Here is an 18,076-nt window from a genome sequence, read left to right as displayed (position 1 = left end):
AAAACTGAGGTCCATCCTACTGACTTTCTCTAGGTCACAACAGTGGGCAAGGGCCAGAGTGGGATTAGAACCCAGGTCTCCTGACTGCCAGTGAGTTGCCTTTCTTTTTTAACTCTTTAGAGGAAGCAGCATGGCCTAAAGGATAGAGCAGACCTGGGAGTCAGAAGGTCCTGGGTTCTAATCCCAGCCCTGCCACTTGTCTGCTGTATGACCTTGGGCAAGAAACCTCACTTCTCTAGGCGTCAGTTACCTTATCTGTAAAATGTTTAGTACAGTGGTACAGTGCTCTGCACACAGTAAGCGCTCAATAAATACGATTGAATGAATTAATGAATGAGTGGTATAAAGTAAGCACTTAATGTGGAAGAAAACTTTACAGAGTCTGTGTTGTGTTCAAAAAAGGTATGTGAGAGACAGGTTTTTTTACTATTAGCGCTTCATCCGACACTAGTAGATAGAGGAGTTGAGCAGCAGATATTCCGTTGCTAGTCAAGGCCAGCTCAACTTCAAGCAATACAGAGCTTCTTCATATACCATTAGTACAGTATTCATAACGATCAGAACAATGCAATGGGAGAAGAACTTTTAGGATAGAAAGCAGTAAGCTCCTGGGGCATTTCCTGTTTAGTCCTGGACCTCCTTTGTTTAGGTGTTTAGTAGGGCCAGGGCCTAGATTGGTTCTAGGGCAACCCATCAGGCAAACCCAAAGCAGTCAAGCGGGCCTTAAACAGGGGCAGGGAAGAAAGGTGGACAAAAGCAGGACCTTGACAATTGTGCTTCCTTAACAAATATCACAATTATTATTATTAGATAGAGCATGATCCTGGGAGTCAGATGGACCTGGGTTCTAATTCCAGCTCCAATACGTGCCTGCTGTGTGACTTTAGGCAAGTCACTTAGCTTCACTGTGCCAGTTACCTCTTGTAAAATGGGGATTAAGACAATGAGCCTCATGTGGGACAGAGACTGTGTCCAACCCAATTTGCTTGTATCTATCCCAGCGCTTAGTACAGTGCCTGGCAAATTGTAAGCTCTTAACAAATACCACTATTATTATTATTATTACCATTATTATTATTAAAGACCATAATGCTTCCCGTTCTGGTGCTCCCAGGTTGCTCTGTGGTTTCAAAACAGGGATGTTTGAATCCCAGCCCTTCCCGATCCCAGTTTTGGTCTTGCCATGCTTGACCAGTCACCCCAGTATTTCCCCAGAGTGCGGTTTCTGCTGCTTTCACGATACTCCAATAAGCACCTTGCCCCAACTGACTGCCGTCCAGCACCTCTTTGGGAGCAGTAGGGGAAACAACAAAATGTAAACGTAGATTCTTTCCTTCCAGAAAGACGGAATTCCTTCTGCCATCAGTTGCTCCCACACGTGCACAAACATAGAACCCGGTCTTATAAACGAGATGATGACTGGAAGTTTAAGTGCTTACCTGTGCCAAGCACTGAACTAAGCACTGGGACCTAGACTTAGCTGAGCACCCGTCTTGCAGCAGAGCTGAGCTGCTTGAATCACTTTTGTTTCCAGAATGGGAAACCTTCCTCCTGGAAGGGCAAAGTATGGAAAACATTCGGGGGAGCTTCCTGGGGTCATTTTCAAACCCTAATTTGGCAATGCACTGGGATTGCAAGCTTTGTGTTTCCTTACGTGAAAAGCAATTTGGCCTAGACTGTGAGCTCGCTGTGGGCAGGAATGTGTCTGCCTCTTGTTATACTGTACTCTCCCAAGAGCTTAGTACATTGCTTTGCACACAGTGAGCGCTCAATAAATAGGATGGAGTGAATTGAATGAATGGATGAATTAATGATGGAAATAAATCCATCGGTAACATTTGCCGACATATTTCCTGTGGGTCACAATAGTGAGCACAGATGAGCTCCCTCCTTCGAGGAGCTTACAATATAGCAGCAGAGGCCAACCCTCGAGAAGCAGTGTTGCTTAGTGGAAAGGGCACCTGCTTTACGTGTATGTACCCCAGAATGTAGCCACTTTGTACTATATGTTGCCAACTTTTACTTCCCAAGCGCTTAGTACAGTGCTCTGCACACAGTAAGCGCTCAATAAGTATGATTGAATGAATGAAGCCGGCCCCCCTATTTTTAACTCTTTCCCTGATACCTGAGCCATGAAGCCCCTAAAGCAAAGACTCAAATCTGCAGTTCATGGTATGAAGCCAGGCTCAGTTTGCTGGCACCCTTATTTTTTATCTTTCTCTCTACTTCCTGGGTCATGAAGATCCCAAAGGGAGTCAACTTTGAGGATCATGGCATGAAGCCAACCTCCCTTTTTTCAGCACCCCCACTTTTATGGTTCTTCCAGGCACCTGGGCCAGGAAAGCCCAAATGGGAAGACTCAAATCGAGGGCTCATGGCACGAAGCCAGACACGGGATTCCCGACACCCATGTTTATCATTCTTCATCATGGTCTGTGAGCCGTGAAGACCCAAGTGGGACGACTCAGATCTGGGGTTCAGGACATGAAGCCAGCCCTCCTCTGTTAGTGCTCATGTTATTCTTCTTCCAGGCACCTAAGCCATGAAGACCCAAATGGGAAGACTCAAATCTTTGGTTAGTAGCGTGAAGCCAACCTCCCTTTTGCCAAAACCAATATTTTTAATCGCTCTTCCCAGGACCTGCCCGTGACGACCCAAATAGGACGACTAAAAGCTGGAGCTCTTGGTATAAAACCAAGGCTCCTTTCGCCTGCCCCCATTTTATTTTTCTTCCTGGTGCTTAGGCTATGAAGATCTCTCTGGGAAGATTCAAATCTGGGGTTCATGGCATGAAGCCAGTCTCTCCTTTTGCCAGCACCCCTACTTTCATTGTTCTTCCCAGTACCTGGGACAAGAATATCCAAAAAGGAACACTTGGATTTGGGGTTTGTGGAAGGAAGCAGCATGGTCTACTGGACAGAGCATGGGCCTGGGAGTCAGAAGGATCTGAGTTCGAATCCTAGCTCCACACTTGGACTTGTCCAAGGTCACACAGCAGACATTTAACTTTTCTGTGCCTCATTCACCTCATCCGCAAAATAGGGATTAATACTGGGAGACAGGGACTAGATCCAACCTGATTAGATTTTATCTACCCCAGTGCTTAGAACGGTGCTTGGTACATAGTAAGCAGTTAATAAATATCATCATCACCTTTAGCTAGCACCTATATTTTTATTAATCTTTCTGGTGCCTGCACCACGAAGACTCAGATGGGAAGATTCAAATCTCGGATTTATGGCATGAAGCCAGTCTCCCTTTTGCTAACATCCATGTTTTTTTTTTCTCTCTCCCTGTTTCCTGGGTTCATGGCATATAGCCAGTTCCCCCACTCCCCGCACTTTATTTTGCCAGCATCCATGTGATTACTTTCAGGTCCTGGGCCTCTGGGGTTTGTGGCTTGAAGCTAGCCCCTCTTGTGCTGGCACCCAAACTTTTAGTGTCCTTCCTGGCTCCCAGGCCACGAAGACCCAAATGTCAAATCTGGGCTTCATGGTATGAAGCCAGTCCCTTTTTACCAGCACCCATATTTGTATTGTTCTTCCCGGTGCCTTGAGAGTTGAAGACTCAAATCTGGGGTTCATGGCATGAAGCTAGCCCCCTTTTCCATGCACCCATATTTTTCTCTCTCTCTTTGGTACCGAGGCCCTTCCCTCAGGGGGCTCACAAAGTCAGACAGGCTCACCTTTGCAGAGCCCCTGCTGAGGGAGGCTCACAAAGTCAGAATGTCACAAAGTCCCTGTGGCCCTGTCTCCAGGGCAGGGGCTCAAAACATCAGAAAGGCCTATTCTCAAGGTGACCTTGCCCTCGAGGGGCTCACAATATTAGACAGGCCACTGAGTGGCCTCACTGGGTTGGACAGGCCCTGTGGATGTCCCAATCTCCTGTCTCTCCCAACTCCCGTCTACACTTCATTCTGCTGCCCTGATTATCTTTCTATGGAAACATTCTGGGCATGTCACTCCCCTCCTCAAAATTCTCCAGTGGTTGCCTCTCAACCTCCATATCAAGCAAAAACTCCTCACTACTGACTTCAAAGCTCTCCATCACCTTGTCCCCCCACCTCACCTCCCTTCTCGCCTTCTGTAGCCCAGCCCGCACACTCCACTCCTCTACCGCTAACCTCCTCACTGTGCCTCAGTCTTGCTTGTCCCGCTGTCAATCCCTGGCCCACGTCCTCCCTCTAGTCTGGAAAGCCCTCCCTCCTCAAATCCGTCAAACTAGCACACTTCTCCCTTCAAAGCCCTACTGAAAGCTCCAGGACGCCTTGCCAGACTGAGCACCTCCTTTTCCTCTGCTCCCCCTCCCCTCCCCTCCCCATCGCCCCCACTCGCTCCCTCTGCTCTACCCGCCTCCCTACCCCATGGCACTTGTGTTTATATATGTTTAGACTGTGAGCCCACTGTTGGGTAGGGACTGCCTCTATATGTTGCCAATTCGTACTTCCCAAGAGCTTAGTACAGTGCTCTGCACATAGTAAGCGCTCAATAAATACGATTGATGATGATGATGATATGTACATAATTATAATTCCATTCATTTTATTGATGATGTGTATATATCATTACTTCCATTAACTTACATTGATGTTATTGATGCCTGTTTACTTGTTTTGATGTCGGCCTCCCCCCTTCTAGACTGTGAGCCCATTGAAGGGCTTTCATCTTTCTGGAAGGAATGAATTTCCTTTTACATTTTGTTGGTTCCCTACCGCTGACAAAATCCCAAAGACGTGTTTAATGGCAGTCAGTTGGGGCAAGGTGGTTATTGGAGTATCGTGAAATTCTATTTATTCTGACGATTTTGACATCTGTCTTCATGTTTTGTTTTGTTGTCCATCTCCCCCTTCTAGACTGTGAGCCCATTGTTGGGTACGGGCCGTTTCTATATGTTGTCGATATGTACTTCCCAAGTGCTTAGTATAGTGCTCTGCACACAATACGCGCTCAATAAATATGATTGAATGAATATATGTTTCTGAATTGTATTTTCCAAGAGCTTAATACAGTACTCTTCATAAAGTAAATGCTCAACAAATGATTGAATTAATGAATGAATGACCGACCTACTGTCTGTCATTTACTGGGCAGAGAACCCTAGTGATCACATCTCATATTAAGGGCATTTTTGCTTGCTAGGCATTGGGGGCAACACATCACAGACAAGACACACCATCACTGCTTTTAAGGAGTTGATCATGTGATATACGACAGTGCTCTGTACTCAACAAGCACTCGATAAATACCATTGATTAGTATAATTCCTTATAGCTAGCAGGAAGAGGAAGGTGTAAGAAGAGAGATCAAGCAGGGGGCAGCCCACTGAAGAAGAGACACAGTCTCTGCCCACACACACCGGATCCTTGCCCCCAGCCCTACAGGGGTAGGAGCAGTGGGATGAGCACTGCAGCTACAGCAGGAGCAGTCCCTCGCCCACCATGACCAGTACCACCTGGGCACCGATCGCTGCGGTGAAGTCTAGGGGGATGGAGAGAACACCGTCCTGGCCCTCAATCTAGTGGGAACAGGGGAGACACAGAATGGACAGACCCACAGACACAGACACTGAGCGTGCACCATCATGTTTTAATTATTTTTTTATAATGACATTGATTAAGCACTTACTCTGTGCAAAGCACTGTTCTAAGTGCTGGGGAGGTTACAAAGTGATCAGGTTGTCCTATGGGGGGCTCACAGTTTTCACCCCCATTTTACAGGTGAGGTAACTGAAGCCCAGGGAAGTTAAGTGACTTGCCCAAAGTCACACAGCTGACAATTGGTGGAGCCGGGATTTGAACCCGTAACCTATGACTCCGAAGTCCGGGCTCTTTCCACTGAGCCACACTATATACCCCTGTGCTTAAGGTGTCATCTAACCCAGGATTCCAGAACCCTCAATCCCAGGCCCAGCAGTCACCCCCAACCCAGGCCCTGCCTCCCCAAGCCCATCTGATCCCAAAGTCTTCCTCCATGCCCTCTCCTCTTGCATATGCTCTGAACCCCTGGCCTTAAAAAAGCAAGGGCAGCTTTCAGCCTCCGGTCCCCCCTCTTCCACCTCAGACCCCACCCCAGCCCAGCAGCAATATCCTGAAAACATAATCCGAACCCCCAAAACAAGCATCACCACCCCAACACCTCCCCTATTTCCCTACTGCCCCACACCCAGGCAGCGCACAATGTATACACGGCATTAGCAGCGCCACAACCCATCAGCATCAAGCACCTCTCCCTTGCCCCCACAATTTTCATCCCCACATAGTTCAACAAAATGAACATTTAAATCATTTCTGAAACGGTGTTATCAACACCTCCTCCAACCTCCTCTCCACCCCACCTGCTCAACCCCGATGACCCCACATCATCAATATTGTCATTGTCATCCTCATCACCAATACAATAGGCATCAACCGGTCCAGCAAGCCCAATCCCAGGCCCCTATAAAAAATGGAGGGGAAGGTGAAATAGCCAAAGTCCCCTACTCACCAAAGCCCAGGGCAGGCCATGCTCTGTCTCCTTTCCATTGCAAACTGGGACAATCCTGCTCACCTCCCCCGCCTAGGGGGACCTAAAAACCCACCTAAGCCTTTGGAGGCCCCAGTGACCTTTTACCCTTGGTGGGCCCCAATGACCCACTTACGTCATGGAAAACCCGAAAACCCATCCTGACCTTCAGGATAGCCCTTTAACCACTTCGAACCTAGGTTCTGCTGACTCCCACCCCACTAGGCCACACACAGCAGTCCTGGGAAGTAGGCCGAAAAATGCCTGGGGGTCAGAAGACCTGGGTTTATAATCCCGGCTCAGCCACTTCCCTGTTGTAAGACTGTGTGAAGACACCTAAATTCCTTGTGCCTCAGTTTCCTCATCTGTAAAATGGGGATTACATAACTGTTCTCTCTCCACCTTAATGTACGAGCCCCATTTGGGAAAGGGATTGATTCTGATCTGATCACATTGGATCTACCCAGTACTCAGTGCAGTCCTTGGATCATAGTAAGCCCTTAAAAATATCACAGACATTATTTTTAATAAATATTATTATTAATGCCACTTTTCCAGATGAGAACATTGAGTCCCAGAATGGTTAAGTGTCTGGATCAAGCTCATACATCAGGCCTGTGGCAAGGCTGAGAAAATCAATCAGTGGTATTTGTTGAGAGCGTACCATGTGCAGAGTGCTTAATACAGTGCTTGGCAGACTATAATAATAATGATAGCATTTTTTAAGCGCTTACTATGTATAGAGCACTGTTCTAAGTGCTGGGGGGGATACAAGGTGATCAAGTTGTCCCACGTGGGGCTCACAGTCTTAATCTCCATTTTACAGATAAGGTAACTGAGGCTCAGAGAAGTTAAGTGACTTGCCCAAGGTCACACAGCAGACTTGTGGAAGAGTTGGGATTCGAACCCATGACCTCTGACTCCAAAGCGCGGGCTCTTTCCATTAAATCATGCTGCTTGGTATACTGCAATACAGAGTATGGTAGAGTTGGGAAACGTGATCCCTGCCCTCAAAAAGCTTACAGTCAGATTCTCTGACTATCAGGCCCAGGATCTGGCCATTAGTCTGTGCCAACTTTCACGATTTGCCCATTTTCCCATTGTCAAGGGGGCTGCACGCAAAACTTTATCTGTCCCGGGAGAGGAGCCAGGGTGGCAAAAAACCCGACTTTCTTTTTTATTTTTTAATGATATTTGATAAGTGATTACTATGTGCCAATCAATCAATCAATGGTACATATCGAGTGTTTACTAAGTGCAGAGCACTGGAGTAAGCATTTGGTATTACTTAAGCACATCTCTTTTTTCTTACAGTATTTGTTAAGTGCTTACTATGTGCCAATCAATCAATCAATCAATATTTATTGAGCCCTTACTATGTGCAGAGCACTGGACTAAGCTGTTGCCCATTGTTGGGTAGGGACCATCTCTATATGTCGCCAACTTGTACTTCCCAAGTGCTTACGATAGTGCTCTGCCCACAGTAAGCACTCAATAAATACGATTGAATGAATGATATTTGTTAAGCACCTTTTTTTTTCCTTAAGGTATTTGTTAATCATTTACTCTGTGCCAGGTACTGTACTGGGGTGGATACAAGCTAATCAATTGGGACACAGTCCCTTTCCCACCTGGGGCTTAAAGGCTTAATCCCCATTTTGCCGATGAAAGAACTGAGTCCCAGAGAAATGAAGTGACTTAACCAATGTCATACAGCAGACAGGTGACCGGGCTGGGATTAGAATCCAGGTCCTTCTAACTTCCAGGCCCGGGCTCTATCCCCTAGGCCACGCTGCTTCTCTATTCTCAATTTCCTCTGTTTTCCTAGAAGAAATTCGGCTTGGGATCCCGCTCTGCCTGGGGCAAACACACCTGGTCCTACACCCCATCCTGCTAGGGACCTTGTACTCAGTTTGCCTGCCGATCAGTGGGACCACTGCAACTTCTCTCCTGGCTATCCTCCTATCTCTCTGGCCGTTCATTCTCAGTCTCTTTCGCGAGCTCCTCCTCTCCCTCCCACCTCCTTACCGTGGGGGTCCATCAGGGTTCAGTTCTGGGTCCCCTTCTAGTCTCCATCTACACTCATTCCCCTGGAGAACTCATTCACTTCCATGGCTTCAACTACCATCTCTATGCAGATGATACCCAAATCTGCATCTCCTCCCCTGATCTCTCTCCCTCTCTCCAGGTTCGCATCTGCCCCTGCCTTCAGGATATCTCTACCTCTAATGTCCTCCCATCACCTCAAACTTAACATGTCCAAAAGAGAGCTCCTTATCTTCCCACCCAAACCTTGTCCTCTCCTGGACTTTCTCATCACTGTATACGACACCACCATCCTTCCTTCACAAGCCCAGAATCTCAGCATTATCCTTGACCCCTATCTCTTACTCAATCCACATATATAATCTGTCACCAAATCCTGTCGGTCTCCTCTTCACATCGCTACAGTCCACCCTTTCCTCTCCATCCAAACTGCTACCAAGTTAGTACAATCACTCACTCTATCCCACCTAGAGTACTTCATCAGCCTCCTTTCTGACCTCACATCCTCCTTCTGTTCCCCCTCTCCAACCCATACTTCACTCCGATGGCCCTATTATCTTTCTACAAAAACGTTCAGGGTATGTCACCCCCTCCTCAAATATTTCCAGTGGTTGCCTATCCACCTCCATATCGAGCAAAAACTCCTGACCATGAGCTTTCAAGCACTCCATCCCTTTGCCCCCTCCTAATTCATCTCACCTCTCTCCTTCTACAACCCAGCCCACACTCTTCACTCCTCTGATGTTAGCCCTCTCACCATGCCTCGATCTTGCTTGTCTCGTCGCCGACCCCTGACCCAAGTCCTGGAACACCCTCCCTTCTAAAACCCGCCAGACAATTACTCTCCACATCTTCAAAGTTTTACTGAAAGCACATCTCCTCTAAGAGGCCTTCCCAGACTAAGCCCCACATTTTCTCATCTCCCATTCCCTTCCGCGTCACCCTGATGTACTCCCTTTGCTATCCCCCTACTCCCTGCCCCACAGCACTTATGCTTATATTTGTAATTTTATTTACTTATACTGATGTCTGTTTACTTGTTTTGATGTCTGCCTCCCCACCTCTAGACAGTGAGCTCGTTGTGGGCAGAGATTGTCTCTCTTTATTGCTGTATTGCACTTTCTCAGGTGCTTAGTACAGTGCTCTACACACAGCAAGCACTCAATAAATACAATTGAATGAATGAACTTCCTCATTGTCACTGGCTTCCTCCAGGTGGTTTCCCAGAGCCCTGTAAGTGGAGTTAGGGCAAGGGGAGATCTTCCAGCAGCAGCTCTCTGTCAAGCAGGCAAGGGGAGGGTCTAGTGTCAAGAGCACGGGCTTGGGAATTGGAGGTTGTGGGTTCTAATCCCGGCTCTGCCACTTGTTTGCTGTGTGACCTTGGGCAAGTCACTTCACTTATCTGTGTCTCAGTTACTTCATCTGTGAAATGGGATTGAGATTGGGAGCCCCAAGTGGGATAGGACTGTGCCCAACTTGATTGTATTTTTCTACCCACCCCAGTACTTAGAAGAGTGAACAGTGAACAGTGCTTAGAGAAGCAGCGTGGCTTAACTTCTCTGTGCCTCAGTTACCTCACCTGTAAAGTGGGGATGAAGTCTGTGAGCCCCACGTGGGACAACCTGATCACTTTGTAACCTCCCCATCGCTTAGAACAGTGTTTTGCATATAGTAAGCGCTTAATAAATGCCATTAAAAAGTGCTTGGTACTTAGTAAGCACTTAACAAATACCATAATTATTATTGTTATTATTAAGGGGGCAGAGATCAGGGTTCTGGTACCCTGATCAGCAGCTGTCCATCGATCAGGCAGGAGGGGGGCGGGGTCAGGGGCCAGGTTTTACAATGGAATGAATGAATTACAATTAAATGAATGAATGAATCTCCTCCAAGAGTACTTCCCTGATAAGCCCTACTTTCCTCGTCACCCTTCTGCATCGCCCTGACTTGTTCCCTTTTCTTCATCCTCTCTCCCAGCCCCATATCACTTTCATTCATTCATTCATTCAATCATATTTATTGAGCGCTTTCTGTGTGCAAAGCACAGTACTAAGCACTGGCAAACAGACAAATTCCTGCCCACAATGAGCTCACAGTCTAGAGGTGGAGACAGGTATTAATATAAATAAATAAATTATGGAAATATATTTTATATGTGTATTCTATATATGCACACACATATAATATTAATGACATTTATTAAGCGCTTACTATGTGCAAAGCAATGTTCTAAGCGCTGTGGAGATTACAAGGTGATCAGGTTGTCCCACGTGGGGCTCACAGTCTTCACCCCTATTTTACAGATGAGGTAACTGAGGCCCAGAGAAGTGAAGTAACTTGCCCAAAATCACCCAGCCGACAAGTGGTGGAGCCGGGATTTGAACCCATAACCTCTGACTCCAAAGCCCGGGCTCCTTCCACTGAGCCACGCTGCTTCCACGTGCAAGACATCAACATACACGCTGTGGGGATGAGAGGGGGGGATGAATGAAGGAGCAAGTAAAAGCGGCACAGAAGAGGGTGGGAGAAGAGGAGAGGAGGGTCCAGTCAGGGAGGCCTTTTGGAGGAGTTCTGTCTGACATGAGGAGCGAGCGGGTTCCGGGCCAAAAGCAGGATGTGGGCGTGAGGTCAGCGGCGAGCTAGACGAGACCGGGGCACAGTGAGAAGGTCATCACCAGAGGAACCAAGTGTGTGGCCTGGGTTGTAGCAGGAGTGTGTCCATATCTATCATTTATTCATTTATTTATATTAACTTCTGTCTCCCCCTCTAAATTGTAATCTCATTCTGAGCAGGGAACGTGTACGTTATGTTGTACTCTCCCAAGTGCTTAGTACAGTGCTCTGCACACAGTAAATGCTCAATAAATACGATCGGATGAATTAATGTAGGGAGACCACAGAGCCACTTCAACCAATCAATGAACTGTAATTACTGAGCGCTTACTATGTGCACTAAGTGCTTGGGAGAGTATGGTACAACTGAACTAGCAGACGTGCTCCCTGACAAAAAGAGCTTACAGTCTAGAGGGGATCAATGAGTGGTGTTTACTGACTGCTTTCTCTGTACAAAGCATTGACCTGGGGGAACATAATACAGTTGGTAGGTATACCTGTATTGTGAAGGATAATAATAATAATGATAATTGTAATGCATAAATACACGAAAACCTCGTTTGGGAATGTGGAATTCATTTATGTCTTTTGCAATGCCTGGAAGATTTTTCCTGGAGATCCTTCTCTGGGCAGACGATGGGAGGGAATGGTTCATTCCTTCATTCCTTCCTTCATTCATTCAATCGCATTCATTGAACGTTTACTGTGTGCACAGCACTGTACTAAGCACTTGGGAAGTACAAACCGGCACCAGAGACAATCCCTAGGGTAAGATCAAGCTTCAGATATGACTTATGAGCCTTCTCATCTGATCCTGTTTTTTCCTTTTTATTACATTATTTGTTAAGTGCCTACTAGGTGCCATGCATTGTTCTAAGGGCTTGGGTCTTGTCTTATGTCATCGAGTCATTGCCAACCCATAGCGACACCACAGACCCATCTCTCCCAGAAAACGCCGGCTCTCCATCTGCAATCGTTCTGGTAGTGTATCCGTAGATTTTTCTTGGTAAAAATACCGAAGAGGTTTACCATTGCCGCCTTCTGCATAGTAAACTCGAGTTTCCGCCCTCGACTCTCTCCCATTCCTCTGCTGCCCAGCATGGGTGAGTTTTGACTTGTCGCAGATTGTCTTCCACTTGCTAGCCACTGCCCAAGCTAGGAATGGAATGGGTAGGGCTCTCGACTCTCCCTCCCATAGCTGAGACTGGTAGAGTACTGGAAATCCTCCAGGTATGACCAGGAGAGGGGAAGTGCTTGGGTAGATTCAAGGTAATCAGGGTGGACACAGCTCAGGCCATGTCCCACATGGGGCTCTAAATTTTAATCTCCATTTTACAGATGAGGGAACTAAAGTACAGAGAAATGAAGTGACTTCCTAAGGTCACACAGTAGGCAAAGAAACTGCTTGGCTTAGTCGACAGAACACAGGCCTTGAAGTCCCTTCTAGTCCCTGCTCTGGCATTTGTCTGCTGTGTGACCTTGGACAAGTCCCTCGGTTACCCCATCTGTACAATGTGGATAAAATTCTACTCCCTCCTACTTAAGACAATGAGTCCCATGTGGGACAAGGACTGTTTCCAACCTGATGAACTTATACCTACCCCAGTGCAGAGAACAGTGTTTGGCACAATGTAACGGCTTAATAAGTCCCATAATAATAACAATAATAATAATAATGGCATTTGTTAAGCGCTTACTATATGCAAAGCACTGTTCTAAGCACTGGAGGGATACAAGGTGATCAGGGTGTCACACGTGAGGCTCACAGTCTTAATCCCCATTTTACAGATGAGGTAACCGATGCTCGGAGAAGTTAAGTGACTTGCCCAAGGTCACACAGCAGACATGTGGCGTTACTGGGATTAGAATCCATCACTTCTAGACTTTGAGCCCGTTTTTGGTTAGGGACCGTCTCTATATGTTGCCAACTTATACTTCCCAAGCGCTTAGTACAGTGCTCTGCACACAGTAAGTGCTCAATAAATACGATTGAATGAATGAAAGAATGACCTCTGACTCCAAAGCCCGGGCTCGTTCCACTGAGACATGCTGCTTACCACAATTCTTAAATGGGGGAGCTGGGATTAGAACCCAGGTCCTCTAGACTGTAAACCTGTTGTGGGAAGTGGATGTGTCTATTTTTTATTCTGCTGTACTCTCTCAAACACTGAGCACAGTAGGTGCTCAATAAATACGACTGAATGAATGAATTCTGACATTCCAAGTTCCCTAACTGTGAATTGTGGGTGTTTCTGTTTTTCAGAATGTGTTTCCTTTGGATGAGCTAAACTTGTATGAATGAGGAAGCATGCATTCTGCCTTTATTTGGGAAAAAAACCGGACTTTATTCTATCTACCTCACAAAGCAGTAGATGCGAACCCATTTCCACTCAAGGAGGGCTGAAGCAGGGGAGGCCACCACTGACCTTTCCAGAGAAGACCGTGGACGCCAAACTGGGAGTGCTGGGTTAGGGTCGGATGCCATTTGTCCAGTCGCCAGCCTGCAAGGTGGTCCCTCCGTTGGATGGGAGACCCCAGACCAAGAAGGCCCCCAGATTGGGGGATGACCCCGAAAATGCTGCGGAAGTACCTCTGTGCGCTGGTTCAGAAGGTGGGTTTGCAGGGAGGTGATTCCTCTGGATTCCCGGGGGCGTGGGGGCTGGCGGCTCGGTCTCTCGGTCACTTGGTCAGCCTTCTCACCTTCTGCAGTTCCTCTATGGGTTTCCACTGCTGGTTAATCAAGAGTAACTGCAGAGCAGAGAGACAAAACCTGTGTTCCAGGAACCGCAACCCTGGAGAATACATTCTGCTAGATCCTATGCTTCCTAAGCTCCTTATGCCCATATTTGTAATTTATTTATTTCTATTAATCTCTGCCTCCCCTGCTAGACTCTAAGCTCACTGTGGGCAGGGAACGTTTCTGTTATATTGTTATGTTGCACTCTCCCAAGCGCTTAGTACAGTGCTCTGCACAAAGTAAGTGCACAACAAACACGAACTGATTGACTGACTGAGGGCAGGAATGGTATTTATTAACATTATTGTTCTCTCCCGGGTATTTTGTATATTGTTCTGCAGACAGTAGGTGCTTGGGAAATATTGCTGATTGATAAGTGTATAGAAAGTGATTTCCCTTGATTTTCTCCCAGAAAATAGTTCTCTGCTCTATGTAGGACAAGGACTGTGACAGCATGGCCTAGTGGACATATCATGGGCCTGGCGATCAGAAGGTTATGGGTTCTGATCCTGGTTCTGCCACGTGTCCACTGGGTGACCTTGGACAAGTCACTTCACTTCTCTGGGCCTCAGTTACCTCATCTGTAAAATAGTGATTAAGACCGTGAACCCCATGACCGTGAACCTCATGTGGGACTGTTTCTGTGTCCAACCAGATTAGCTAGTATCTACCCCAGTGCTTAGAACAAGTGCCTGGCACATAGTAAATGCTTAACAAATGTCATTAAGAAAAGTTACTTCACCTCTCTGTGCCTCAGTTCCCTCATTTGTAAAATGGGGACTAAGGCTGTGAGCCCCATGTGGGACAGGGACTGTGTCCAACCAGATTAGCTTGTATCTACCCGAGCACTTTGAACAGTTCCTGGCACAGAATAAGCACTTAACAAATAGCATTATAAAAGTCCATTTGCTTCTCTGTGCCTCAGTTCTCTCATCTGTAAAATAGGAATTAAGACTGCCAGCCCCACGTGGGACATGGATGTGTCCAACCAGATTAGGTTGTATCTATGCTACTGTTTAGTACAGTGCCTGACACATAGTAGACATATTATTATTAGCTTGTATCTACTCCAATGCTTAGTACAGTACCTGGCCCATAGTGAGTGCTTTACAAATACCATAAAAAAGAAAAATAAAATGGTTGTTTCCTTCCCACAGTATCCCTCTTCATCCCTGGGTCAGACTGGGATCAGTCAGACTGGCCTTTCTGGTCCATCTGCTGTCCCAGGTCGACCGGCCCACCCTGCCCAAAAGCCCCCGTGCTTCCTCCCTTCCTCACCCACACATCGAGAAGTGGCACCAATGCCCCTCTTCCCGGGGCACAGAGGTTAGGGCAGGGAGGCTGTGGACAGCTGCCCCTCTGAGAGGATTGGGCTCAGGACCAAGGTCATCAGGTCAAGGAGCCTGCCATTATTCAGCGGGGGACAGAGGGGCCCTTCAGAAGAAGGGGCGGAGGTGGGCCTGCTACCATTTGAGGCTGGGTAGGGTCCACGTTCTCCCATGGCTCTGGATATTTGGACATGTTGAGGCTAAAGACCAAGATGGCATCCGTTAGGAAAGACGCTAAGCAGTTGTAGTGTCCCCCTGAAAATGACATTTCTGAACTTCCCATCCTCCCCCCCACCCCCGCCCCAAGAATGGAAGATCATTGGGGACAGGGAACGTGTCTATCAACTCTGTTATATTGTACTCGTCCAAGTGCTTAGTACAGTGCTCTGCACACGGTAAGAGATCAATAAGTACCATCGATTGTAAACTCGTGTCTAGACTCTAAGCTTGTTGTGGGCAGAAACCGTGTCTACCTCATCTGTTATATTGTACTCGCGAAACCACATAATGCAGTGCTCTGCTCACAGACAGAATCCAATCGATAGCATTGATTGTTAGCTTGTCAATAGACTGCAAGCCCGGTGTGGGCAGGGAACGTGTCTACCGATTCTGTTTATTGTACCCTCCCAAACACTTAGTCACACTTGCTCTGGATACAGTAAGTGCTTGATAAATACCATTGATTGATTGACTGTATTGTTTTGTTGTAATCCCAAACAGTTAGTACAGTGCTTAGCACACAGCAAGTGCTCATTAAATACCATTGATTGATTTAATTATGTTGTACTCTCCTTCAACCCCACCAAACCCTAGCAGCCCTTAACAGGAACTGAATCAATCAATCAATCAGCGATATTTACTGAGCGCTTACTGTATGCAGAACACTGTACTAAGTGCTTGGGAGAGCCCAGTAAGACAGAATTAGCAGATGCGTTCCCTCCCTACAAAACAAGCTTACAGTCTAGAGGGAGAGACAGACATTAATTAGAAATAAAATACAGCTATGTACCTACATGCTGTGGAGCTAGTTGTGGGGGTTGGGTGATGAATAAAGGGGCAGGTCAGAGAGATGCAGAAGGGAGTGGGAGAAGAGGAGGGCTTAGTTGGGGAAGACCTCCTAGAGGAGATGTGCCTCCAATAAGGCTTTGAAGGCAGGGAGAGTAGTTGCTGTATGGATGCCCCTTAAGCCACTGATACTCACCCCATCCCTATTCCAAAGCACTTTGGTTTCTATCCCTACACTCTGTCATTTCTCATACCTATCTGCCTCCCTCTCTAGATTGTAAGCTCACCGTGGGTAGGGAGTGTGTCCGTTACATTGTTCTACTGTAGTCTCGCGAGCACTAGTGCAGTACTCTGCACCCAGTAAGTGCTCAATCAATGCCACCGACTGATCGATTGATGGATTGACTGCCGGACAGATCCTGGGGCCTGCTACTCACATGACGGCCGTCTTGAAGAGAGAGTACACAGACACTGAGGTGGCTCCCAACCCGGCGATGGTGGCGATGGTGGCCAGCGGGATGAGCTGGGGAGCAGCCAAGGCACAGATGGCGGTCAGGGGCAGGGGTCGAGGGTCAGGTGGCCTTGGGGGAGCTGGGTTGGGGAGGGGAAAGGGTGGCAGGGCGGGGGAGACTGAGAAAAAAAGGAACCGGGTTGGGGGGCGGGAAGATAGGGGTAACAGGGAGGAGATTGGGGAGGAGGGAGGGATAGAGAGGAGAAGAGATTGGGGGAGAAGGAGGTGGGAAGAGGGGATGGGAGGACATGGGGAAGAAAGGAGGTAAGAGTAGCCGAGGAGGAAATGGGGGAAAGTGGGGATAGAAGATGGGGAGGAGTAAGTGGGGGGAGGAAATATGGATAGCTGGGGGAGGAGATGGGGAGGGGAAAAGTAGGGGAAAGGAGGTATGAGTAGCAGAGGAGGAGATGGGAAGAGGATGTGGAGGAAGGGGTTAGGGTAGCAAGGGAAGGAGATAGGGAGGAGGTAGGGGAATAAAGAAGTTGGAAAAAGGTAGGGGTAGAAGAGGAGGAAATGGGGGAAAGTGGAGGGAGAAAATGGGGAGGAGGAAGTGGGGGAAAGGAGGTAGGGTTAGCAAGGGAGGAGATGGTAAGAGGACGTGAGGGAGGAGTTTGGGTAGGAGGAGGTCGGGGGAGGAGATGGGTGGAGATGGGGAGGAAATGCGGGAAGAAGTGGGAGGAAGAGGCAAGGGGTAGCATGGGAAAGAGACTGGGGGAGAAAGAGGTGGGGGACGGTGGTAGCTGTAGCAGGGAGCAGAGGAGGAGGAGAGGAAAGAAGGTTAAGGTAGTTGCAGGAGAGAGATTTGGGAAGAGGGAGGTGGGGGTAGCAGGGAGGCAAAGGAAGTGGGGAGAAAATAGGGATGGCGGGGTGGGGGGGTAGGAGGGAGGAGATAAGGAAAGTAGGGGTGAGGCCTCCCTTCCTCCCCCCAGCCCAGTCGAAGGAACATACGGGGGCAGGGGGAAGTAGGGAAGGGGCCGAGGGAGGGGAAGACTTCCTTTCTTCGTCACCAGGATTTGGAAGATGCCCATGGTGGCCAGCCTATGAGGGAGCAAGCAGGCAGGGGTGAGTCTGGTCTGCACGGGCTGGGACAGGCGGCCCCCAGGGGAGCAGGGTGAGTGAGCCCAGAAGCGAGGGAGAGGGGCAGGAGGGAGGGAGGTACAGGGAGAAAGAGAGGGGCAGAGGAGTGAGAGGAGCAGGAGGGAGCAATGAGAGAGGAAGAAGGGGAGAAGGAAAAGAGGGAGAAGAGCGAAATCAGCGTGACAGTGGAAACAGCACGGGCTTGGGAGTCAGAAGGCCAAGGGTTCTAATTCCGACTCTGCACTTGTTTGCTGTGTGA

General features: G+C 47.9%; 1 protein-coding gene across 1 annotated transcript; it reads right to left on the bottom strand.

Annotated features, from left to right (window-relative positions):
- Positions 1–13,838: 13,838 nt before the first annotated feature.
- Positions 13,839–17,768, bottom strand: LOC119924411 (normal mucosa of esophagus-specific gene 1 protein-like). The gene is made up of 4 exons (XM_038743229.1): positions 17,735–17,768; positions 16,667–16,754; positions 15,364–15,424; positions 13,839–13,907 (listed from the first exon to the last, which is right to left on the bottom strand). Exons 1-4 carry the CDS (start codon positions 17,766–17,768, stop codon positions 13,839–13,841), a joined length of 252 nt encoding a protein of 83 aa, XP_038599157.1.
- Between the last annotated feature and the right edge of the window lie 308 nt (positions 17,769–18,076).

The sequence above is a fragment of the Tachyglossus aculeatus genome, unplaced genomic scaffold (genome assembly GCF_015852505.1).
Source record: "Tachyglossus aculeatus isolate mTacAcu1 unplaced genomic scaffold, mTacAcu1.pri scaffold_99_arrow_ctg1, whole genome shotgun sequence".
Taxonomy (NCBI): domain Eukaryota; kingdom Metazoa; phylum Chordata; class Mammalia; order Monotremata; family Tachyglossidae; genus Tachyglossus; species Tachyglossus aculeatus.
Note: the sequence above shows the minus strand (reverse complement) of the source record. Positions and strands in the feature narration are given on the sequence as shown.